General features: G+C 38.9%; 2 protein-coding genes across 10 annotated transcripts in view; both read left to right on the top strand.

Annotated features, from left to right (window-relative positions):
• The window catches only part of Znf197 (zinc finger protein 197), a 27,084-nt gene extending 11,909 nt beyond the window's left edge, over nucleotides 1–15,175 (top strand). For 2 of the 4 annotated variants that reach the window (XM_048794789.1, XM_015489392.2), the window contains 5 exons: nucleotides 4,411–4,880; nucleotides 6,097–6,256; nucleotides 6,814–6,905; nucleotides 7,193–7,319; nucleotides 9,730–15,175. In XM_048794789.1, coding sequence (XP_048650746.1) covers nucleotides 4,491–4,880; nucleotides 6,097–6,256; nucleotides 6,814–6,905; nucleotides 7,193–7,319; nucleotides 9,730–12,050 — 3,090 coding nt within the window. In that variant the 5' untranslated portion in view covers nucleotides 4,411–4,490 and the 3' untranslated portion in view covers nucleotides 12,051–15,175. Of the gene's footprint in view, nucleotides 1–4,401; nucleotides 4,881–5,845; nucleotides 5,978–6,096; nucleotides 6,257–6,813; nucleotides 6,906–7,192; nucleotides 7,320–9,729 lie in introns of those variants that run through there. The other 2 variants (XM_048794790.1, XM_048794788.1) reach the window with 2 other exon arrangements.
• A 495-nt stretch (nucleotides 15,176–15,670) lies between these two features.
• Nucleotides 15,671–25,737, top strand: Znf35 (zinc finger protein 35). 6 transcript variants are annotated; one of them, XM_015488925.2, is made up of 5 exons: nucleotides 15,671–15,804; nucleotides 18,399–18,714; nucleotides 19,567–19,626; nucleotides 19,864–20,008; nucleotides 23,684–25,737. In XM_015488925.2, the coding sequence occupies exons 2-5, from the start codon at nucleotides 18,526–18,528 to the stop codon at nucleotides 24,928–24,930; spliced, it is 1,641 nt and encodes a 546-aa protein (XP_015344411.2). In that variant the 5' UTR covers nucleotides 15,671–15,804; nucleotides 18,399–18,525; the 3' UTR covers nucleotides 24,931–25,737. The 6 variants fall into 6 exon arrangements, with proteins under 6 accessions (XP_015344411.2, XP_048650752.1, XP_048650751.1 ...); XM_048794794.1 differs by lacking the exon at nucleotides 15,671–15,804 and adding an exon at nucleotides 15,828–16,045; XM_048794795.1 differs by lacking the exon at nucleotides 19,567–19,626.
• Nucleotides 25,738–26,094: the final 357 nt, after the last annotated feature.

Raw genomic sequence — 26,094 nt, 5'->3', positions numbered from 1 at the left:
GCGGGTGGGCATGCGCGGAGGGAGGTTCGCGCCCTTGCCGGCCCTCCGCGGCGCTGACCCTCGTCGCAGACGCTCCTCAGCTGGATGTCGGGTCAACGCCGGGGTCAGCGCAGTGGCCTGGCTTGGGCACACGGCAGGCGCGGGAGAGGTGTTGACGATCGGACCTGGGTCTGTACGTGATGGAGTCAAACAGGACAGCTGTCTCAATAGCCAGGTTCCCCAGCTCAGGCCTTTCTGCTCTTGCTCAGTCTTCTCTGAGGCTGCTGCTCATTAACAATTTGAAACTTCCCTAGAGCAGTGGCCGGCCACTGCTGGAGACGCTTTTGTTTTGATTTTTAGGCTGGACCAGTTGCCATCTTTTACTTTTTTAATATATCGGTATTGGAAGAGCGGAACCATGTATACTGCTGTTCTTTCAGAGAACACACATACTAAGACTGTAAACTCAGAATACATGCTGACTGCAGAGAAAAACAAAAAGTCACTGCCAACCTGTCAGTGACTATATATGGCCATTGCTTTTCTCTTTTTGCAGTTTGCCAGATTAAAGTTTTATCATGGATTCATGTTTGGAAACCATTGTTTTAGAACAGCTGTTGTTTGGGTTTCATAAGTAGATGGAATTATTTTGGACTTTGGAGTTAGGTTCCTGGATTCACAATTTGCTCCCAAACTTAACTGAGAGGACTTGTGTGAATCCTCTGTATCTTTTATTTGTAATTTCTGCTTCATAAACCTTTTGTGAGAAGCAATGGAAATCTGTGTTTAAAATATATTATTTTTATTGGTAAAGTACATGTGGATAGAGTACTGATAACTTACTGTAGGAAATTATTTAACATTCTTTTAAAAGACTCCATTCCATCACTCTTAGATTGATCACCAAACACTGCTAAGTTTTCTCAATTGTTTTATCCCTGCTGCTGTTGCTTTTAGAATTTAATCATTTGTTTAGACTGTTGCAAAAACCTAATTGGCCTTCCTGATATATGAACCTCCCTCCCCCATCATTCCTCCCTTATCAATTCCTGACTCCATATAAGACTCCCTTCAGGGCCCAGAGTGGGAAAAGTCTGTGTAACCATGGCATAAAACCCAGAAGCAATAAAAAGAAAAGATTAGTTGCATGGCAAAAACACGATAAGTAAAGTCACATGATCTGTGACAAAGTTGCAAAGACACAACTTGCAATTCCCATAGTAAGCAAATAAATGATTTTCCTATGATACAAAGAGTACACAAATTAACAAGGTCCAGCACTCAATAGAATCATGGGCAAAATATGTGAATAGTTAACAAAATGACTCTTCACTCAAGGTGCCAGTTAAAAATTTGGCAGAGATCCCAATCTTTGACAGTCACATTGGTGAGAGAGTGAGGAAACAGGCATTCCCTCACAGTTCATGCTGTGAATTGTAAATTGTGATTTGGTACAATCCTTATGAGGCCTAATGATAAGATCAGAATTTAAAATGCACACAACTTTGGACACAGTAATCCTGCTTCAAGTAATTTTTCTATGTGTGCCTTCACACGTGCAAATTCATGTATGCCCAGGGTTATTAATGATAATATTATTGGTATTAGGAAAAAATTAAAAACTGCCTAAATGTCCCATAAGTGGATAAATAAATTATAGTGCATCTACAAAAACAAGGGGGAGGGGATATGTATGGACAGGAAAATTGAGAAAAGGAAAACAGCACATTATTCATGGTATTCTACCATTGTGAAAACAGGGAAATACAAAACCTTATGTGTATATGTGTATACACAAATAACTAGAAAAACTACATAAAAAACTAACAGGGAGAGGGAAATAACACAGCATGTGTTTTGTAATTTTAAACCAAGTAAATGTTTAACCAAGTAAATTTGTTATGTTTTTAAGAATAAAAGGGGAAAATGCGGGATAAATTCTAATAGTTGCCCATTGCTCATAGGACATGATCTCTCCTTACTCTGCCTCTCAATACCTGTAATCTTTTTTTCCTGCTCTATACCTGTAATCTTTTTTTTTAAGTTTATTTTTTAGTTGTAGTTGGACACAATACCTTTATTTTATTTTTTTTATGTGGTGCTGAGGATCGAACCCAGGGCCTCGCACATGCTAGGCGAGTGCTCTACAGCTGAGCTCAACCCCAGTCTATATCTGTAATCTTGCCTCTGAAGTTTACTTTACTCTTCTGGTTTGCAAAGCCCATTTCTTTCTTTCTTTCTTTCTTTTTAAAATTTTTTTCTATCTTTTTTCCTCTTCTTTCTTTTTTTTTTCCACCTCTCTCTTTTTTGTGTGTTTGTGTGTGGTTCTGGGGATCAAATCTAGAGCTTCATCAAATATATGCTAGGTAAGCACTGCAAAGTCCATTTCTTCCTTTTTTTTTTTTTTTTTTTTTTTGCTGGTACTAATGATTGAATCCATGGCCTCACACATGCTAGGCAAGTGCTCTACCACTAAGCTATTCCTAAGCCCTTTTAAAATTTTTATTTTGACACATTTGCCAGGTTGGCCTTGAACTAGGCAATCCTCCTGCACCAGCTTCCCCAGTAGCTGGGATTACAGGCATGTGGTACAATGCTCAGCTCTGGAAAACCCATTTTTAATAGAGGGATATGTGCTGTTACTCCTTGATTTTGAAAATGCAGTATCTTTCTTCCTGGAATGGCTTCCCTGATTTTTTTTTTCATTAAAGTCCAATCTAAAATTACCTTTCACAAATACTTTCTGTCTTTATTCTATTAGTTGTATTTACATATTTAATTAAAATTGTGTTTATATTTCTGCCTCCCTTGTTTAGTTATTTTTAAATGTCTCTGTTAAATGAAATCAATGAAAATGATTCATATGTCACTGATGGTGAACTGTTATCACCTTAAAAGATTAAAAACATTTGTATCTAGAAATTTTTCCTGAAGAAATAATCTGCTATGAAACCCAAAATTCATCAGCAAGGATACTCTTTGTAGCCTTATTTGTAATAGGGGAGAATTACAAATAATCTTAAATATCTAGTGATCAGGGAACTACTTAAATATGATTGTGCTCATACAGCTCTCAAAGCAACCAGCAATACTTAATGTCTTTTTCACAACATACTGTGCAAGAAAAGCAAGTTATAGAGTAATATAGTCAGATCCAGTCTTGTGATACAAATTGGTGCATTGAAAAAGGATATACTCCAGAACAATAGCAATTATTATTTTCGGGTTTCTTTTTTTGCATGTTTCCCAGTTTTACAAACTTTCTGTTTTATAATCAGAAAAATAAATAATAGTTTTAAAGATCAGGTGACTTCTAGAGAGCAGTAAGCCTAAGTTCTATATAATGAAACTTTATTCAAAGTTATCCAAATATTTTAACAGAATAAATGACTATCAGATAATTAATTAGATAGTACATACAGCAAACTACATAGAAATCAATTCAGCCTTTTTTGTTAATTGAATTTTATAATTTTTTTCCATTATAAGAGTTAAAATCATGATTACTTGTTGACTGTGTAACATAGGAAGGAGTGCTCATTACAGAAAGATAACTAACATTTGAATCTATGTATCAGGTATTGTTCAAAACTTGAAATGAGGGCTGGGTATGTCTCAGTGATAAAGTGTTTCTCTGGCTTCTGTCTCCAGTATCACCAGAGAGAGAGACAGGGAGGGAGGGAGAAAGGGAGGGAAGGAAGTGGAGAGAGAGAGAGAGCTCGTGAGAAAGAGTGTAATATTAGGGAATGAAATTGATCAAATTATGTTATCTGCATGTATGAGTATGCCACAGTGAAACCTACTATTCTGTCCAATTATGCACCAAAAAACAACTTGAAATGTATTTAGACATCATATTCTCACAACAACCCTGCTGTAAAGTAGGAACGGCTATTATCCCTGTGTTACAAGTCAAGAAACTAAGGCTTGGGCTGGGGTTGTAGCTCAGTGGTAGAGCACTTGCCTAGCACATGTGAGGCACTGGGTTCAATCCTCAGCACTGAATAAAGACAAATAAAGGTATTGTGTTCATCTACTACTAAAAAATATTTTTAAATTTTTTAAAAGAAACTAAGGTTTAGGAGTGAGGTAATGTGTTCAGATTACAGAAATATCTAAAAAGCCCATATCAGATTACAGAAGTATCTAAAAAGATATTACAGAAATATCTAAAAATCTAAAATGGTAAATAGTTTATTGTGATTAAATGGAAGAGCTCTTATGAATAAAAACCAAAGGAATTCCATGTGTTTGGTTTCAGGAGTATTGTGTCCTCTGGCCTTAGGCAGAGGGTTTCTATTAGAAGAAGCACTCTCTGGAGCCTAGACACTTGCTTACAGGATTCTGTTTATTACTGGGAATTGACGGGGTCTGGAAAACTTGGTTGTTTCTGCGGGCTAACTTTAACAATGATTTTTTGAGGTCTTATAGATGATGTTCTCCAAGTTCTAAGGAAGAAATCAAGCAAGAATTAAGGGGACGTGGAGAGGAACCTTTCTAAAAAGGCAACAATGACGAGAGAAAATTGGGCCCACAATGCTCTGAGACAAGAGGGTCTTGTGAAAGGGAAGGATGATACCTGGAAATGGGGAACCAGCTTCCAAGGGAGCAGCTCCTCTGTTTGGGAGACCTCTCACATGCACTTTAGACAGTTACGTTACCATGAGACATCTGGACCCCAGGAGGCTCTGAGCCGGCTCCGAGAGCTCTGTCGCCGGTGGCTGAGGCCAGAAGCACGCACCAAGGCTCAGATCCTAGAGCTGCTGGTGCTGGAGCAGTTTCTGAGCATCCTGCCTGGGGAGATTCGGACCTGGGTGCAGCTCCATCGTCCTGGCAGTGGCGAGGAGGCTGTGGCCCTGGTAGAGGAGCTGCAGAAAGACCTTGATGGACCAGCACTAAAAGTGAGAAAGGCTGGGAGTAGGGAGTGCATGGAGGGAAGAAAAGAATTGAGGTGGGGCTGGTGGGTGACCCTGTAATTTTCATTAATAATTAGCAACTTAATGCAAATAAAAGCAGGTTCATATGCTATTCAGATTACAGAACATATTTGCAGAGAAGTGGATTTATGATTGAGGTTTTTGGGCCCAATTCAATCAAAACAAAAGCATTGTTTCCACTTTGCCACCCTAGATGAAACCTGCTCATGCTGAGTCTAGTTGAACACCTTGAAGAAGATGATAGTTATAAGTATTCCCCTAAACAGAAGTATATGAGCATATGTGCTATTTCTATAATTCTGATTGAAATGGTGTAAAAGCTTGGAGCATAAAAGGCATAGGCAGAACGAAGCTTTCCAGATCTAACCAAACCTCCCCTTGTGTCCCCCTTACTGGGAATTCTGCAAGACAAGGGGTTAGGTTGAGATATTTGTTTCTGATAAGATTTTACATTCTTGACCTTTAGATTGGGACTTTTAAGATAGCCTCTCGTGTGTATAAGTTTTTTTTTTTTCTATAAATCTGTAGCCCACTAAAAATATTTTTGTGAAGAAGTCTGAACCATAACTCAAACTTGGCATTGGCCACAAGGATAGGCTTATTTGTTTTAATCATAAAAATGAAGAAGTTTAGAGCTTATATCTTTACAAATTATTAACCCATCCTTTTTCATTTGAGAGACAAGAAAAGTGAAACAGAAAAAGATTCTGTGGATTGCCTTAGGTCAGACATTGAGCTAGCAGCAAAGCTAAGTATCTAGCTGCCTACTCCAATGTTACTTGTGTTGGAGCAGGAAGGGATAAGTAAAGGGGTAAATAAATAGAAAAGATGTGATTGAATCCAATTCTGATAAAAAATTAGGTCTGAAGCTAAATCCATGCTCTTAATTACTGCTTGTTACTTCCATTCCCTCCTTAACCCACACCCAGGTCTGGCTTCTGTTGCCACCGTTCTGTACAGTCTCCTGTGGGAGAGGTCACCAGTGCCGTGAGGGGGCTAGAGGGCAGCTCCATTGTTCTCAATGCAAAGCTTTACTGCTGGTTTGATGCTCCATATTTGAGGTGGGTCTTTGTGATCTCACAGTTCTAGATTGAGGGCAGAAAGAGGTCCATAATGGTTAGGTGAGTCCCTTTTCTAGAGATACAAGAAGAGCCGGCTTATTTTATTTTGCTTTTTTCAGGGTCCATTCCTTGTCCAGGACCAGGACATTCTCCAGGAGGGGTTGAGTGCTCCAGGAACAGCATTTGTTCCTGCATCTCCCAGCAGCCACTTATCAGCTGAAATTCATCTGAATCCTCTTTCTGACAGAGTGGTGTTCAACCTCCAGGATCCTCCACATGGTACTCATTTTTCTAGAACCCTTTGTGTGGCTCATCTCCCTACTTCCAGAATGTCTCTCTGGATGATGCTAATGCTGAGTTTGGTTGAACACTGTAAAGAGGAGAATATTTTTAAGTGTTTCCTAAACAGAATTCCTACCCTGTAAGGGAATTCCTTATAGTGACAGTCTCTTTCTGCTGTTCTGATGGTTCTCTCTCTTGTCCCTTCCTAGGTTCTTCTGACTTGTATCCATTCTTATTGCTATAATTCTGTTTTTCCAGCCCTGGACATGAGAGTCACTCAGAAAAGGGTTGTAGGTCATTTTGTAGACATCATTGCTTAGACTTGGAGTTCTAGATCATTCTGGTTTTTATTTATTTATTTTATTTTTTTTGTTTGTTTCTTTTGTGGTGCTGGGGATTGAACCCAGGGCCTCATGCATGCCAGGCAAGCACTTTACCACTGGGCTGTATCCCCACCCCTCTGGATCATTCTGAATTCCTAATTTGTAGAAGATAGTAGACGGGGTAGTAAGCCAAAACAGCAATATTCTTACATGCAGTTTGTTCTTTCTCAGATTCTCCTGCCCCTGAGGCTTCTGCCCTATCCCAGGAAGAGAACCCAAGAAATCAATTAATGGCACTTATGCTCCTAACTGCCCAGCCCCAGGTAAGGTTTGCATCCTCTTTCCTTCTTGTCTGAACTGCGTTAATTGTTGCTGAAGGGTCCTCTCTCATCCTGGTGCTGGAGTGTCCCATCATTTCCCATATCCAAATAAAGGTCCATGCTTTTGGAAAACCGACCTTGAGGGGTCGCTTTATGTCTCCCTGATATCCATGGCTCTCCTCATGACCTGACAATGTATTTCTTCCCCAGAAGTGAAAGGAACCTTTTGATAGGGGAGCTCCTAAACATTGGAATCTACTCATACCCATAACACAAACCTGTTATTTCAGGAGTTGGTAATGTTTGAGGAGGTGTCTGTATGCTTCACTTCAGAGGAATGGGCATGTCTGGGCCCAATTCAGAGAGCCTTGTACTGGGATGTTATGCTGGAGAATTATGGAAATGTGACCTCTCTAGGTAAGGACATCTTCCCATAATTCTTACCTTTATCTTATCTGTTTTGATTATAAAAGTAGTTTATGCTTATTTAAGAAAACAGATTATTAGTCCAGCAGCTGGGGAAGCTGAGACAGCAGGATCACAAGTTCAGCAGCTGGGGAAGCTGAGACAGCAGGATCAGCAAAAGCGAGACACTAAACTACTCAGTGAGACCTTGTCTCTCAATAAAATATAAAATAGGGCTGGGGATGTGACTCAGTGGCCAAGTGCCCTAAGTTCAATCTCTGGTACCCCTGTAAAAAAAACAAAAAGAAAACAGACTATTAGAAAGAATATTCACTTCAACCTCATTATTTGCAGACAACTGCTGTCAACATTTTGATATATCCCATGTGTTTTTTCCTATGTGTTTAGAGGGTTTTTAAATATGTTGTTCAGTGTATATTGAAAAAAAATACACACACACACACACACACGTACATACATTTATAGCTTTCTTTCTTTTGCAGTCACTATATTGGCTACATAATTTGTACCATAATTTAAATTTAGCCATTTTCTTATTTTTTTTCATATTTTGGATAATTGCTGTCATAATCCTCTTCTCTGTGGCTAAAACCTTTCTTTATTCCTCCTTATTTTTTTATAAGTACAACTGTTGGGCCTATGTGATTGGTTTGCTTTAAGGCTTTTGCTTCATACTACCAAATTGCTTTCCATAGTGACCCATACCCTCTCTACTCTTCTCCACAGTTCTTACAAATACTCCTTTTATTCTGCTCTCATTTGTACTTAGTAATCCAATTGTTTTAAACTGTTGCTATTTTTTTAAGGTTAAAAAATATAAAGTAGATTTCTTTAATTAGTAATAAAATAAAAATATTTAAAAACTTTTTTGCTGGGTGCAGTGATACATATCTATAGTGCTAACTACTTGGGAGACAGAGCCAAGAGTATCGTTTGAGATCAGCCTAGGTAACAGAGAAATCCTGACTTGAAAGAAAAAAAATTCAGCCATTTGTGCTTCCAACAAACTTTAAAAACATGTATCTTGTGGTGTTCCTGTGAAAATGATATGATTCTGCCCACAAATAATTTATCATGGTTTGGGAGATGATTATAGAAAGAATAAACAATACAAGGCAGAATAAAATAATTGGTGCAATAGTGACATAAATCTGATATGTGGAAATACAGAAGATAGAGCAACCAAACTCATTCCTGGAGACCAGGAAAGGCCATAAAGGAGGTAGCATTTGAGGTGTTACTGGAAAAGTAGGACTGTACAGAGAAGTAGACATTGAGAACTGAGAATCAGCCACACAATTGAATTTTGACTGGAATATACATTATCTGTAGTACTAGTTTAAATGGCTGCATAATATTTCATTATCTGTGATCATGCTTTACATTGACGGTTTTATTCTGAGTATTTCCATTCAGGAACCTTACATACCCTTTCATTTTTTCTGTACTGCATTTTTCTCTGTGTTTCAGGCATATTTTAAAATCACATTTGTCTAGATATTATATACTTCTAGTGATATTTATTCTTTAGAATTAGTCTTCTCTAATTTTCTAATTGACTTCATTTGCATATAGAAAGTGCTGATGTTTTGTATATTAATTTTGTATCTAGCAGCCTTATTATTTTATTGTCCATAGTAACTTATACTGTGTACTTTTACACTTATGAAAACATATTTTTTTTAAAAAAATATTTTTGAGTTTTAGATGGGCACAATATCTTTATTTATTTATCTTTATGTGGTGCTGAGGATCAAACCCAGTACCTCACATATGCTAGACAAGTGCGCTACCGCTGAGCTACAACTCCAGCCCTGAAAACATTCTTTTTTGGGTGGTGGTACCGGAGATTGAACTCAGAGGTGTTGCATTTCTAACAACTAAAACAGTCAAGGTCACTCCAAGTGAACTAGGCTGCATGAAATAATCACACAAGAGACAGAGATACCTTTTTCTTTGGGTCCTATGATGGCTCCAAGGGGAGAAGCCATTCAAATGAGGCAATGGGTCAGGTTTCAGGGGGTTGAGTCTAGCATCTTGATGTCTGCTGTCAGCAAGCTGACTGAACATCTAGAAAGGCCACACCCAAAGGCAGAGCAAGAGAAGGGGACACACAAAGGGAGCTTCCATGGAACATTCTATCCTAAACAGGGCAAAGGGGTAGTATTACAAAAGAATAGGTGAGTGTAGCTCAACCCCATGGGTGACATGCCTACCACAGAGCTACACCCCTAACTCCTAGATGGATACTTTCTTCGCTCCAGTATTGGGAATCAAGGCCAGGGTCTCACACTTTCTAGACACTCACTCTATCACTAGAAACATGGTTTTAAGAAACTTGAAGATCCTATTCTCACAAATTTAGGAACCTTAACATTTGTGTTTTAATTTCTTTTACCAGAATGGGAGACCATGACTGAAAATGAGGAGGTGACATCAAAGCCAAATATTTCTCAAAGAGCAGATGCTCAGAAAGGAATATCAAAAAGACTTCAAGGCAGTGTTTCCCAGGTCCCTGGTTTTGAGGAAGAATGTGAATGGCAAGTTTTGGAAAGTCAGTGGGGAAATGAAACAGGAGAAAGGGTAGATGCAATGAAAAAAGGTTCCCTGTGTGAACAAGACAAGAAGAAAAGGACTTTACCAGAAAAATGGGGCCAGAAGTGGAAGGAATTTGGAGAAAGCTTGACTTTAGGTTCAGCTGTTTCTGAAAGTTTAATAGGTACTGAGGGAAAGAAGTACTATAAGTGTGACATATGTTGTAAACATTTAAATAAAATTTCACATCTCATAAACCATCGGAGAATCCATACTGGTGAGAAACCTCATAAATGTAAGGAGTGTGGAAAGGGCTTTATTCAGCGCTCAAGCCTTCTAATGCACCTTCGAAACCATTCTGGGGAGAAACCATATAAATGTAATGAATGTGGGAAAGCATTCTCTCAAAGTGCTTACCTTTTAAACCATCAGAGGATCCACACTGGGGAGAAACCTTATAAATGTAAGGAATGTGGAAAGGGCTTCTATAGGCATTCAGGCCTCATTATACATCTAAGACGCCATTCAGGGGAGAGACCTTACAAATGTAATGAGTGTGGGAAAGTTTTCTCTCAAAACGCTTACCTCATTGACCACCAGAGGCTCCATAAAGGAGAAGAACCTTATAAATGTAATAAATGCCAGAAAGCTTTCATTCTGAAGAAGAGCCTCATTCTGCACCAGAGAATTCACTCTGGGGAAAAACCCTATAAATGTGATGAATGTGGAAAAACCTTTGCTCAGACCACCTACCTTGTCGACCATCAGCGACTCCACAGTGCAGAGAACCCTTACAAGTGTAAAGAATGTGGGAAAGTTTTCATTCGAAGTAAAAGCCTCCTTTTACATCAGCGAGTCCACACAGAAAAGAAAACCTTTGGTTGTAAAAAGTGTGGGAAAATTTTTAGTTCTAAGTCAAACCTCATTGACCACAAGCGGATGCACAGCAGAGAGAAACCTTACAAATGCACTGAATGTGGGAAAGCCTTCACTCAGAGTGCTTACCTTTTTGATCATCAGAGACTCCACAATGGAGAGAAGCCCTATGAATGTAATGAATGTGGAAAAGTTTTTATTCTGAAGAAAAGCCTCATATTACATCAAAGGTTCCACACTGGAGAGAATCTCTATGAATGTAAAGACTGTGGTAAGGTCTTTGGTTCTAACAGGAATCTCATTGACCATGAGAGACTCCACAATGGGGAGAAGCCATATGAATGTCGAGAGTGTGGGAAAACCTTTATTATGAGCAAGAGTTTCATGGTCCACCAGAAACTTCATACACAGGAGAAAGCCTACAAATGTGAGGATTGTGGGAAGGCTTTCAGTTACAATTCAAGCCTGCTCGTACATCGAAGAATCCACACTGGAGAAAAGCCTTTTGAATGTAGTGAGTGTGGAAGAGCTTTCAGTTCCAACAGAAACCTCATTGAACATAAGAGAATCCACAGTGGTGAAAAACCCTATGAGTGTAATGAGTGTGGCAAGTGCTTCATCTTGAAAAAAAGCCTCATTGGACATCAGAGGATTCACACAAGGGAAAAGTCTTATAAATGCAATGACTGTGGGAAAGTCTTTAGTTACCGCTCAAACCTGATAGCCCATCAGAGAATCCACACTGGTGAGAAGCCCTATGCATGTAATGAGTGTGGGAAAGGCTTCACCTACAACAGAAATCTTATTGAACATCAAAGAATTCACAGTGGGGAAAAAACATATGAATGTCATATCTGTAGAAAAGTTCTTACCTCTAGTAGAAATCTTATGGTACATCAAAGAATACACACTGGAGAGAAACCTTATAAATGTAATGAGTGTGGAAAAGACTTTAGTCAGAATAAAAACCTTGTTGTACATCAGAGAATGCATACTGGAGAGAAGCCTTATGAGTGTGAGAAATGTAGGAAATCTTTTACCTCCAAGAGGAATTTAGTTGGTCACCAGAGAATCCACACAGGGGAGAAACCCTATGGGTGTAATGATTGTAGCAAAGTTTTTAGACAAAGAAAAAACCTCACTGTACATCAGAAAGTTCATACAGAGGAAAAACCCTGTGAATGTGGTGAGGCTGAAAAGGAATTTTCTCAGACTTCAAAACTTCATTTTCAACAAAAAGTCCATACTGTGGAGGAATTCTCTTGGCTAAAAAATGCCAGTGAGTCTAAGATAGAGATTCAAAAAATATAGTGGAGATCTGGCATTGTGGCTAAGTGGTAGAGTACTGCCTTGCATGTACAACCCCCAGCACTGCAAAAAAGAAAAAAAAATTAGTGTCATTTGTAAAATGGAATAGAATCCTATTTAACCCTTAGGTGAATGATACATAGTTTCTGTAAGAAAAAAATCATGACCATTTCTTATGGACAAGTGAAAGAAAGTTAATCTAGACCTTCAAGTGTAGAAAAACATAATCCAAATTCTAGTTCAAGGATACTGTATTCCATATCATTTATTATGACCTTGGAAATAGATCTTGGAGCAATTGAAGACAGAAGAAACTGGATTTGGGTCTTATAAGGGATAATGGTGCAGTTGTAAGTGTTAGCAAAAGTGTCTTTATTAAAGTGGACATTGTTTCTGAAAATATGTATATTATACAGTTTAAAGATAGCATCTCTGCTGCAGAATGTCTGTATAGACAGTAAAATCCAGACACTGAGATGTGGAATTCAGTGGGCAAGAGATACCTGGCTCATCCTTAAGACTAGATGTAAAATTAGAAGAGCTAGGTTTGGATTCTCTTTCCCTTACTATGTTAATGTTAAGCCCACCTCTAAGCATCAGAATGCCTACCTCACAGGGTTGTTGTGAGGAGTAAGTGAAAGGATGTTTGTGAAACCATTTTACAATAAAGTTAGATGAGAGAGAGAGGTATGGCCAGAGTCTAGGACATGGCATAATCTAAGTTTGTTCATTAAGTCAATATTAGAATGAAGAGGATTCCATGAACCTCAAAGATAGTCATTTTTATGAGGGGAAGTATGATGGATAGCTAACTTTGGGATTTAGTACTCTAAAGACTTTTGAAAAATACAATTTTAAAATGTCTACTTTGTTTTTATGGAAAATATATGATGGTCAGCCATTAACAGTGATGCCGAGGAAAGCTATTTGTTTTTTGATCTTTGAATATGGAACTTAATAGAACATCAAAATTGAAGGACAGTCCTATGTTGCTTTTTCTTTTTATTGGGAGAAATACATAACCCCATTAGCTGAGCTGATGATCCTTGCCACAGCCATTTTCCATTGTAGTCAATATTTAATTATTGCTGTCATGTGATAGATTGTCACTTACAAAAAGACTTTCTGTCCCAGCACTTAATTTACTATCTAAATTTTTACACAGCCAAGCCTTCAAGTTCTGATTAAGCCAATGCAGAATCCACTTCTAGGCAGCCACTGCCCTTTACTCCCTGTGAACCAGTTGTTCATTCAGCTCGTGCCCTATTGTACATTTATTTGGGTTAATTCATTCTGTATTCCTATATTTTATCTTCTAATTCTCCAAATTCCAGTTTTGCAGGTAGAATGTAAATGTATATCAGGATGGTGTTTTCTAATACAAGCAATATCAAAGTGGTATGTTGATTATGACATGTTATTAATTCAACCCCAAAGCTCCTTTGAGGGCTGGTTCCTCATTATACTGAAATGTATACTGAAAACTGGAAGGGCACCCATAATTTGAACTCTTTAAGATCTGGATGAGTCAGGTTCTGCCACTTGCCTTGGACAAATCACTTCTTGGAGACATGATTTCCTCATCTGTCAAACAGGAGGAAAAATATCTACCTCACAAAGTTGTTATGAGGTAATGAGTATGAAAATTCTTCCTATTAATGCTATAGAAGAATCACCATAGCTTATATAATAATTGCAAAAGGACATATTTTAACAAAGGAGAGAGCTAGCATTTACCTTGTAACCAAGTAAAAATACAATATAGCAAACTGAGCCCATATGATGTGCCTCCTCTTGTAGTGTAATAAGCCAAAAGATCTTTAGCCTGATTTTAATCAAGTTTCTTAAACCTAATTGGCAGTTTGTAGGAAATACAGAAAGCATAGGGATGATATAAAAGATGCCATAAGAAACAGAAAATTTCAGAACATGGGATATTAGAAAATTGCCCTGGATTCTTCAAAAAGTCATGATATAAAGGAAAGAAGAGTGATCATTAATGAAGCTGTCCATAAAGGGAAAACCCCTCACAACTTTGAGGACTAGGATTAAGGAAAGAACTTGCAGATGTCATCAAAAGCATGTTTTGTTAAAGGGGAAAATGATCAATCGGACCTCATCAAAATTAAGATAACTTTTCTCTACAAAGATACTTTTAAGAGGATGAAAAGACACTACAGATTGGGAGAGAACCATTTGCAAATCACATATCCATCAAAGGATTTGTATCTAGACTACATAAAGAACTCTGAAAACTTATTGATAAAAAAAAATTAGAAATGCACAAGATACCAACAGACATTTCACTGTAGATGACAGATAAGTAAATGAAAAGATATTCGACATTATCCATTAGGGAAATGTAAATTAAAATCTTGAGATACTTCTATGCACCTATCAGAATTAGCTAACTTTTTAAAATAAAGTGATTACACCAGTTCTGACAAGGATGCCGAGAAACTGGATTTCATGCATTGCTGGAAATGCAAAATGGCACAATCACTTTGGAAAACAGTTTGGCAGTTTCTTATAAAACCAAACATGCACTTAACTATATGCCTCAGTAATTCCATTCCCTAGCATTTGTCCCAGGAAATAAAAGCTTATGTTCACAAAGATTTGTACATAATGTTCATACAATCTGTATTAATATTCAAAACCTTTAGGTATCAGGTGGTTAAAATAAACTATGGTATGTCTATACCATGGAGTACTTAGTACTTGGCAATAAGACAGATTACCTACAGCTTGTCACAACTAGAATGGATTTCTAGGGAATCCCATATATTAGGGATGGTGTGAGGGAGAGGATTGGGATGTAACTATAAAAAGGGTAGCACCAGGGAGGTTGGTGATGGAATAGTTGTGTAATAGTGGCAATTACACAAATCTCATGCAATACAATGACAAACACATAGGCACACACTGCCAATATATGCTTGCCGATTTTGACATTCTAGTTACATAAGATGTAACCATTGGGGGGAACTCTTTGCAACTTCCTGTGGAATTGTCATTTTAACATAAAATATGAATACACAAAAGAGCCATAACTAAAATACAGTGTTGTGAAACTGAATTGGAAAAAAAAAAAAAAAAAAACCTTTGAAATGTGTTTCAGTACATTAGGAGAAATTTGAATCCTGACTGTATATTAAGTGGTTTTAGAATATTACTGTTTTCTTACGTGTGATGATGGTGGTGTTAGTTTGGGGAATATTCTTAAGGGATGCATGCTATTTGGAATGAAGCGCTTTGATGTTTACAGCTTTCTGAAAAGATAACCTTAAATAGAGATAAGGCAAACATAGCATAATGTTAATTGTTGAGCCCAGATGGAGGATACGGGTATTCTTTATATCATTCTCAACTTTTCTGTACCGTTTGATATTTTCAAAATAAAATGTTTTTGGGGAAAATTATCCGGTATTTCTAGATTAATCTTTAAGCATCAGACTCCCGGGTGCCATCCTTGCACGAGCCACTTGCCTATCCTGGGAAGGTCCCATCGTTTCGTCCCAAAACAAAGGGCTTTAGAGCGCCCTTTCCCTGGTCCAGGACTGAGTTGGACGCCCATCGAGAAGAAGGCTCCTCCGAGATTCCTAGAGAGGCCGGCCTGGCGATCTGGGAGCCGGAAGCCCATCCCGAGGCACTTCCTGTCCGGTCATTGTTCTAGCGCCAGTAAGGGCAGGGGTCCTGCAGTGCCAGCTTCTTACTCTGAGTCGGTGCGCCGGACCAGGCCTCTTCACTGCGTACGGTGAGCGGATTTACGGGCTGGCCAGGGACCACGGGGAGCAGGGCGGTGCCCGGAACGGCTGTCCCGAAGCGGCCCAGGAGTCTTTGCCTCGGGACTTAGCCCCGGCAGTCCCAGAGCGGCTCCGCGCCCCTTCGCTTCGCCGTCCGGGTGGCCATCTGACGGGCGCCTGGGCAGGCAGAGGACCGAGGCGCACCGCCCAGGGGCCAGGAGGATCCCGGAGACCCGGAGCCAGGGCATACAGGTGAAGGGAACGGATTGCCACGTTTGGAATTGGAAAAAGGACATTAAAAAGGAAGCCTTTGATAGAGGGCTCTCTGTCGCCTGGGGTTGGGGGATCCATTTGAATCTTACCAGAAGTCTGATGACAGTAAGCGAAGTAGACAATTCTGTCTACAAAAGATGGAACGGGTTTTCAAAGCTGTCCTTGAATGTTTTGGGGGAAATTATGAGGTAGAATTAAGCTAGTCATGGAAACCTCCAAATCTACTAGTCATGGATACCTTAAGCTTCACAATTAAGAATTGTCGTAGGAATGTAAGTATATTTCATTACTCTAGGAATTCAATTGTGCAAAAAATTGCCAGTAATTAACAGAAAAACGAATGTGATCATTTCAGCTGCAAAAGGGGATTTAGTAAAATTCAGCAATTTTTTTTTTAGTAAAACTTCCAAAGAGAAATAGAAAAATATCATTCTCATATTTATCTAAAATAGTTCGTTATTTGACTCGCAGAAACAAAAACCCTGCTGGCTCATCTGTGGTCAAGGGGTCCTGCTAATTAGTCTCGGTGTGACTTGAGTTGATGTGGTGCTTCTGGAAAGCATTGAAAAAATGTTCCAACTACACAGTCCTCAAGATAGTGATCCCTCTCTTTATTCTAAAGGAATAACGGAGCAGAAGAAAAAACTTTGCCGTAAACATTTCGAACGTTTTAGTAAGAGAATACACTGAAAACAGTTAAGACTCCTTTTACTAAAGGAATGGTTCATTAATGGGATAAATTATAGTATAGCACTGATTCAGAATATTCTGCCAGAATGAGGCATGTATGTACTATGTATTGAAGGATCACCAATACTTGTGAAATAAGGAGATTAGTTCAAAAGACAAATAGTGCAACTTGCTGAACAGTGTACAGTGAGTTTTAAAGTATGATTTAGAAAAATAAGCAGTGAATGCACATATGAATGTAAATAACAGAAAAAGGACTAGGATGTCCATTCAACTAATGACTAATTTCTGTGTGTATGTATGTATAAGGAATATATTTAGGGCTGGGGTTGTGGCTCAGTGATGGAGCACTTGCGTCATATGGGTGAGGTACTGGATTTGATCCTCAGCACCACAGAAAAATAAATAAATAAAGATATTGTGTCTATCTACAACTAAAAGAATTAAAAAAAAAAGATGGGGGCCCTAAGAACTCAGGGAAACCCTGTCTCTAAATAAAATATAAAAAAGGGCTGGAGGATAGGGAGTTCAGTGATTAAGCCCCTGTGGGTTTAATCCCCAGTATAAAAAAAAAAAAAAAGAAAGAAATACATTTAATGTTTTATGTTTGTGAATAGGTCCTTTTCAATGAGAGTGAAAATTTGTCAATACCATAGATTATTTTTGCCTTGTCTTTTTTTTTGGGGGGGCGGGGAGTTGTTGCTCACTTTTTGTCCCGAAGTGCAGGGGATTCAACCCCACCCCTTGTGTGTGCTAGGCAAGTGCTCTGGCCACTGAACTAAGTCCCCAATCTTAATACTGTAGAATATTGTGTAGCAAATCAAAATAAGCATGAACAATGACAATGGAAAATGATTTCTTTTTTTAAATCTTAAGACTAATACTTGGTCTTACTGACATTTGGAAAATGTAAAAAAACAAAAAGAACCTTGAAACAATTTGTAATTCCACCACCTGGAGCTATCCACCCACTTATTCCTAACATGATGTCTATACACTTCCAGTCTTTTGCTTGGCACTTCTTTCTCATGCTAATTTTTTCATCCTTGACAATATAGAAACATTTGTGTTATAATATTCCTATTTTTAAGACCACTGATAATAATTGTGAACATACCTGTCAAAAACAAAATGTTTATAAAGTCATAATTATTGTTAGTATGTTTGAAGATTTTCCCTTAAAAAAAATTTCAGTTTACAACACATGGTGATTATTCCTTTGGAGGTAGTCGGGTGAGTTTTCCTAATCATTCTATAGTTTAAAAGTTTTTATAATTAAAAAGTTAACCTTTAGTTTAAAAAAAATCAATGATTGATGTATTCAGCAATTTGCATTTACATATATATATTTTTTAAAAAAATGTTTATTTTTTAGTTTTAGGTGGACACAATATCTTTATTTTATTTTTATGTGGTGCTGAGGATCGAACCCAGTGCCTCATGCATGCCAGGCCAATGTGCCACCACTTGAGCCACATCCCGAGCCCCAACATATTTATATTTTAACTCTTTCCATCTATAGAAGTAGAATATTCTTTGCACTATAGTGATCATTGGCCAGTCATTGGTGAAATTGGCTTGGAGACTGAGTGGCATCCTGACAAATCTGTGCTCATTGCTAACAATGTTTTTCATTTCTCAGTTGACAGTACTCATCTTGGCCCTGAGAATAAAATCAAGAAGAAGCTTTTGAAACTTAAGAGATTAGATGGGGCTTGACCTCTGCTGGGCAACCCTAGTTATAGGAGTTGTTCTGCTGTGCAGAGAAGATGACTACGGAACTGAGAGAGGCCATGATTCCAGACCCTTGGGGCCCAGTGAAGGTGAAAAAGGAGGAGGAAGAGGACAATTTCCTAAATCAGGAATCCAGCCAACAAGCACATTCTGAGAACTTCAAAGTCTGGGCCCCACATGAGGGGCCTCAGACAGGCCTTGATATATCCGAAGAGGAGGAGAAGGTAAATGATGACCTGGGAGGAAAGAAGGAGAGACCTGAAAACCTCAAGTAGTTTCAGGAAAACTGCTTCTCTGCTTTAAAACCCAGCATCTTATTTCCTAGCTAGGTCTCTGACCTTAAGTCCTTTGGAATATAATTGAGATGTTCCCTTCTGATTGATGCATTATTCAGTATTTTTTATAACCATGTAGTTCTCAAACTTTCCTATAAAGAACATGGGGAACTTTTATAAAATCTTTCTGGCTATGTTGTAGACTATTCTAAGGAAATCAGAATCTGGGGATAAGATCTGAGTTTCTGTGTATTTAAGAACACTCCTCAGGTAATTCCAGTTGTATTTTGAAAGCTCTCAGTGCTTCTCAAACTTTAGTAAGCATAGGAATCACTTGGGGTCTTTCTAAAATGCTAATTCTGATTCAGGAGGCCTGGGGTATGATCTGAGATTCTGTATTTCTCACAAGCTCCCATAGACCACATTTTCAGTAATGAGGCTATAAATGACACTATGTTCTTAATGTTTTTAAACACACCCCTTACCAGCACTAGGCAAAGCAGGGCAGGGCTGGTCCCAGAAAAGTTATATGAGAACACAATCAGGCTGGACACAGTGGCGTACACCTGTAATTCTGGTTTCTCAGGAGGTTGATGCAGTAGGATTGCAAGTTTGAGGCCAGCTAGAGTAAGTCAGTGAGACCTTGTTTCAAAAAAAAGGGGGCCGGCTGAGGAAATAGCTCAGTGATGGAGCACTTTCCTAGCATGTATGAGGCCCTGGATTCCATCCCCAGTACTGCAAAAAAAAGAAAAGAAGAAAAAAAAAAGATTGTGATTAGAACCTTGCTTCTTTGATCTTTAGGACCCAGAAAAGTCTCCTTTGAAAAACAGCCTCATGTGCTCTCTTGTCACATACTCATTGGTAAGTTAGGTTTGGCTGCTGGAGTGAGTGATGGGATGAAATCAAAGTAGCAGATTTGTTTCTTTATCTCTCACCTTGGGGAAGAGGAAGATTCTGGCTTCCTTTTCCGTTTTTTTTTTTTTTTTTTTTTAAAGTGTTTTTTGACCTCCAGAAATAGATGATTGTGTATGCATCCTCAAAGCTACAATCACAGTATTCCTACCATCAATCCCTTCATAAATGCCTGCTTGTCTATAGGATCCGAATATGTTCTGGGACATGGCAGTAGTCCTAAAAGCAACACAAGAGGCCCCTGCTGCTGCACCACTTGGCAGCTACTCATTACCAAGGACTCTGGCCAAGAGGGAGATACTGGAGACTCATGAGAACCTGAACTCTCTGGGTAAGGTTTAACTCCCTTATTCAGATTCTGACCATTGGGGTTTAGAATCTTTTCAAGAGTGTGGGTGGGTATCTGGTTTCTTCGTGTGAACAACAAGAGTATTGAGGTGTTAAAAGTGCTAAGGAGAGCTGGAGAGGATAGCTGAGAGATGCCTGTGCAGTTATCTTAGGAAATGTCTTATTTGCACACAATCTGAAGATACCAGACAGACATAAATTTTGAATTCTCCTTTTAATTATATTTATTGCTCAGTGAGTTTCATATCTATGCATATGCATAGACACTTGTTTTCTTCATATTTTTTATGGTTATTATAGGTTGGTGAGCCTGCAGAAGAAGCTAGCAAAGGTAGAAAAGGTCAACTTTTGTGCTGATTTTGAGAAAATGTCCTGGAGATGTTCTGTTTTCATAGATCTTTGTGCAAATTCTGGAGGATTTTGAACAGCTGTGTCAACCATAATTATGGTCAAAACTAGGTCTTTGTGGAGGATACTGATGGCTTATCACCTGGTTCTCTCCAAGCTGGACTCAGCAAAGGGTAGTATTTTCTATATGTCTTTGTGTGTGTGTATGTGTGTGTGCGCGCACGCTAAAAACAAATACCTTTAACATATGAAGAGCTATTATAAACCATTAGTATGGAAAAAAAAAAAAAAAACCGCTGGGCACAGTGGTACACACCTGTAATCCCAGCATCTAGGGAGGCTGAAGCAGGAGGATTGCGAATTCAAAGCCACTCTCAGCAAAAGCAAGGCACTAAGCAACTCAGTGAGACCCTGTCTCTAAATAAAATACAAAATAGGGCTGTAGATGTGGCTCAGTGGTTAAGTGCCCCTGAGTTCAATCCCTGGTGCCCTCCCCTCCGTCCCCAAAAATAAATGAAAAAAACTGCCCTATTTAAAAATAGCTGTGCTGGGCACAATGGCACATGCTTCTAATCCCAGCAATTTGGTAAGCTGATTCAGGAAGATGGCAAGTTTGAGGCCATTCTGGGTAATTTATTGCAAACCGATCTCAAAATAAAAATTGAAAAAGGCCTGAGGCTATAGGTCAGTGGTAAAGTGCCTCTGGGTTCAGTACCAGTACCCTGTCCTCCCCAAAAGGAAAAATAATTAATTAAAAATAGTTATAATGCATATGGATATTATTCTTCCAAAATAAAAAAAAAAACCCAAAAATATCTAAGAAGTAGATGAAAACATTTAACTTTGCTGATTGTAAAAAGAAAAGACTAATTAAAACAATGAGACATTGCCTTCATTTATCAAATAAATGTCATGATTGTGACAGAAGCTAGCCTGTGGAGGAGTGATGTGTAACTATGGGTCAAAACTGTGGTAGCCATGAGCCCTGAGTTGCATAAGCAATCACCTGGATGGCTTTCAGGTCCCTAGGTATTCATGTTTTATGTGTCTGCCTGATAGAGACCAATATCTGAACATTTCAAACCCATTCTCCTCCCTAGACAATTCCTCAGGCATTTGCAGACCAAGTTGTTTTCTTAAACCAAGGCTGTGGAAACAGTTAAAATCTCCACCTTTCTTTTTCTTGTCTTCAATTATTCCCTACACTCTCAGCATTATCCATACTTCCTGCTTTCTGTTCCATTCTTTCTGGTGTATTCCCCCATATGTCTCTTCTGTCTTCTTGCTTTATTATCTGTTCATAGTGGGCTCCAAGAGCTGCACTCATTCATCAGGAACAGCCAGTTTTCCTTCTCTGCCTCTTTACCCCAAGACTATTCCCACCCAAGACTTACCGTTTTGTGCTACAGACCATTTCCAGAGCTGCAGGTAATAGCAGGAACACCAAGCTCTAGGAATTGTGAAAGAGACCTGAATGTAGTTGTTGCCCTGCCTCTAGTAATTCTGATCTTGATTAAGTCCCCTTGGGACCTGTGTTTCCTATTCTACAAACTAGGGTACATTGACTGAATAAGGTACAGGGTTTGTTAAAGGCCTACTTCCTGGGTGATGGGCAGTAAAATAAGGGCTGGGGAAACAGAATTAAATAAGACACAGTCTTATCCCTTTTTAGTTCCCACACAATTGAAGAAGAACATTTTCATCTCAATGATAAAGTTGAGCTTCCCTGATCCAAAATTCCAAAATGCTCCAAAATCCAAAACTTTTTGAGTACTAGCATGACACCACAAGCAGAAAATTTACATTTTCCTCCTATGACTGGTTCTAGTCAGAACACAGGTATGGTAAAAAATGTACAAAATTACCTTCATACCATGTGTATAAGGTGTATATGAGCCATAAGTGAATTCCAAGTTTATACGTTGGTCCCATCTAAGATCTCATTTTGTGTGTGTGTGTGTGTGTGTGCACACACGTGCATGTCTCTAATCTAAAATCTGAAAAACCAAATCACTTTGGGTCATAAGCATTTTGGATAAGGAATGTTCAACCTATGATATACATGAAAATATTTTGGAAGTGATCACTGGGTTTTAAATGTCTCAGTTTTAATTAATGTTGAATTAAAGTTTATTCACTTAAAAACCTTTTTTTACATCTTTAAACATAACTTACTGTACTTTCATCTGCACATTTAAATTTCTTTTATAAAAGTGAGAACACTTATACTTTTTCCTTAATTCATGTTCAGTTAAGCTTCAAGTTTTATAGATTATATATTTTTAAACAGTTAACTCCACCTGAATGTCAGCTTTCCTTGATGAAATACTAAGCTGTTCCTTGACACAAGGAACATAGTAAAGGTTTACTATTTCTTCTTTAATCCCTCCTACTGTAGCTGCTTGTCATCATAGCAACTCCCATCTCTTAAGGGTTCATCTTTCCTCCTGGCCCCTAACAGCACCATCCATCAGACTGAAAGTCACTGCAGACATCAGAATACTTGATGTGTCCCATGCACTGTTCTGAGCAGTTGACAGAGTAATTGCATTAATCCATTCATAGCCTTTTGAGGTAGATAGTATTATTATCCCTGTTTTAGATATTAGGACACTGAGGCATAAAGAAGTTAACTAGCCCAAAGTCATAGCTAGTTAATAGTAGAGTAGGGATTTGAAACCAGGCAGTCTGGCTCCAGAGTCCATGTTTTTAACCTCTGAGCTATACAGCCTCTTCATGTTTCAGATGCTATTGACTTCTTTGGACTTCTTGACATCCAGCGTGACCTTTCTGTCCATGTTTACTCTGTCTATGATATTCACCATCCTCACACGGTAAGGTTCAACTTGGTAGGTCTTTGTTCACAGAGGGAGATTGTGTCTAATCAAATGGTGAATTGGGAGCAAATCCACACCAGTAGCTCAAGTAAAAGGCAAGCTTAGGGAGAGGCTGGTGTCCTTCATAACTAGTCTTAGTGTGAGATCCATACAAAATTACCTTCATGCCGGTGTATAAAGGAGTCTGGAGTGCATGGGCTTCTCTGTTATGAGGCAGTGGGTTAATATCTCATGGAGGTAAGTGGAAAAGCCAAAAAGAGCATGAGTGAGCACATTCAGTGCCAGGTATGGGGCAGGACATGGTCCCTGCAGAAGAATCTACAGCGGAGGAGTAACATGAAGGGATTCCTTCCTTTAATGAAGCAAATTTGTAAAGGTTCTGAAGTCATATGCTTCCTGGCCTTTTTGACTTGATATTTTTTTTATCTAGGCCAGACTAAGCTAACATTTGTATTTTTCTTTTTTCATTTCAGATGCTGAAACCAAGAATCTACAGTTATTTGTTCCAAAATCTGAGATATGTGATGAAACTGAAAAACCCCTTGTAATGTCAGGAAGAATCCAGAAAGTTGACACTCAAGAACCTGAATTAAGAGAATCATGTGAAACAGGAAACATGGAAAAGAGGCAGAAAATAAAGAAGGAAAAGAAAGATTTCAGACAAGTGACAGTGGAGGATTGTCACTTACCTGAAAACTTCAAAGAAGAGAAAGACCAAAAATGTAAGAAATCTGGGGGTAAATACAGCCTTAGTTCTGGCTGTATGAAAAATCAGAAAATCCAGCCTGGGCAGAAGCCTTTTACATGTAGCGTATGTGGGAAAGGCTTTAGTCAAAGTGCAAACCTTGTCGTGCATCAGCGAATCCACACTGGGGAGAAGCCCTTTGAGTGCCATGAGTGTGGGAAGGCCTTCATCCAGAGTGCAAACCTTGTTGTACATCAGAGAATCCACACTGGACAGAAACCTTACGTTTGTGCAAAATGTGGGAAAGCTTTCACTCAGAGTTCAAATCTGACTGTCCACCAAAAAATTCACTCTTTAGAAAAAACCTTTAAGTGTAGTGAATGTGAGAAAGCCTTCAGTTACAGCTCGCAGCTTGCCCGGCACCAGAAAGTCCACATTACGGAAAAGTGCTATGAATGCAATGAATGTGGAAAGACATTTACTCGGAGCTCAAACCTCATTGTTCACCAGAGGATCCACACTGGGGAGAAGCCCTTTGCTTGTAATGACTGTGGCAAAGCCTTCACCCAGAGTGCAAATCTTATCGTCCATCAGCGAAGCCATACTGGTGAGAAGCCATATGAGTGTAAAGAGTGTGGGAAAGCCTTCAGTTGTTTTTCACACCTTATTGTGCACCAGAGAATTCACACTGCAGAGAAACCTTATGACTGCAGTGAATGTGGGAAAGCCTTCAGTCAGCTCTCTTGCCTTATTGTCCACCAGAGAATTCACAGTGGAGATCTTCCTTATGTGTGTAATGAGTGTGGGAAGGCCTTCACGTGTAGTTCCTATCTACTTATTCATCAGAGAATCCATAATGGGGAAAAACCTTACACATGTAACGAGTGTGGCAAGGCCTTCAGGCAGAGGTCGAGCCTTACTGTGCATCAGAGAACCCACACTGGGGAGAAGCCCTACGAATGTGAGAAGTGCGGTGCGGCTTTCATTTCGAACTCACACCTCATGCGACACCACAGAACCCATCTTGTTGAATAAGAAAGGGTGAGGAAGACATTTAGCGGCTGGTCATAACATGCTACCTGCCAAATTAGACACCTCTGCGATTTTCTTTCTCCTTTGTAAAAACAAATCACAGTTTTCAGGAAGGCAGCACAAATAAACATTTCGGAGGTTACTTTACAGAAACTAAGCAAAAGAAAACTAAGCACCTAAAGGCAAGGGCTCTATCCTAAGCAGTCATGTTTTCTGAAATGGAATGTGGCTTTTTTAGGAATGGGTCGTACAAAGCTAGTTGATAACAAGCCTATTTGGGGAAAGGTCTTTTTTGCTTAATTTTGTTTTTTAAAACTCTGGTATTTGCTTGAGCAACAGGAAGGTGGTTTTCCTTTTTTGAATTCTGGAGCTTTGATCTTTGTATTATAGTATTCTGGGTTAAGTGATAACTAGTTAAGGAAACCATTTGGGGTAGGCATTCAACAACAACTCATCTATGAATATAAGCTTTACGCTCCCTAGGTAATTTAAAAAAAAACAATCTACAGCTCCTAAAATGAACAGAAATATAAAACATTTGTTGTCTATGCCTCCTCCTCCTGAACCTTGGTATAGTAAAGCTCTGGGGACTTCCTATGAGTCTGTTCTGACCATTCCCCAGTCTGCAAGGCCAGGTGCTCAAGGAATGATGGAGACAACACACAGCTACATTCATTTGCTAAGGATGACAACTCCTTTCAAACAGCTCCACCAGCCCCCTAATTTCCATTTTATTCCTTTTAGGTGAGATGCAACTAGCATGCCCTTTCTCTGATAGAGGAGTCAAAGAATAAAGCTTGCCTAGAGTTATGTCCCAGTTGCTTCTGCTTTTATTCTGCTCAAGCCCAGCCATGATCTGAGTATGGGTTTCATTCTCACATTCTGGATGGTATTTAGAAGAAATGGTAAACTCTTCTAATTCTGACAAGACCAAAGAGGGGAGTGAAGGGAGAGGGAGGAGGCAGAATGGGATTCCTAAAATGTTAATTTGGTTCTTAAGAAGTTCAGAAGTGTTGGAATGTGAAAACTTCTAGAAGGTTGAAGAAACTGGCTCAGGTAAGATATCTTTGTTGCTGTTCAGCCTTGATTCCTGGAAAAATGATTTATAAAACTATGCAATAGAGTTTTGTAATATCATTGCCTTGTATTTATATAAAACTTCATTGT

This window comes from Marmota marmota, unplaced genomic scaffold (genome assembly GCF_001458135.2).
Source record: "Marmota marmota marmota unplaced genomic scaffold, marMar, whole genome shotgun sequence".
In the NCBI taxonomy this organism is placed as follows: domain Eukaryota; kingdom Metazoa; phylum Chordata; class Mammalia; order Rodentia; family Sciuridae; genus Marmota; species Marmota marmota.
Note: the sequence above shows the minus strand (reverse complement) of the source record. Positions and strands in the feature narration are given on the sequence as shown.

What these genes read in the sequence shown, in the direction of transcription:
- Znf35 (XM_015488925.2), top strand. Translation starts at nt 18,526, where the DNA reads ATGACTACGGAACTGAGAGAGGCCATGATTCCAGACCCTTGGGGCCCA. An exon ending in TATCCGAAGAGGAGGAGAAG is followed by an intron (nt 18,715 to 19,566) that starts GTAAATGATGAC and finishes TTTGATCTTTAG; the next exon opens with GACCCAGAAAAGTCTCCTTT. An exon ending in TGAGAACCTGAACTCTCTGG is followed by an intron (nt 20,009 to 23,683) that starts GTAAGGTTTAAC and finishes TTTTCATTTCAG; the next exon opens with ATGCTGAAACCAAGAATCTA.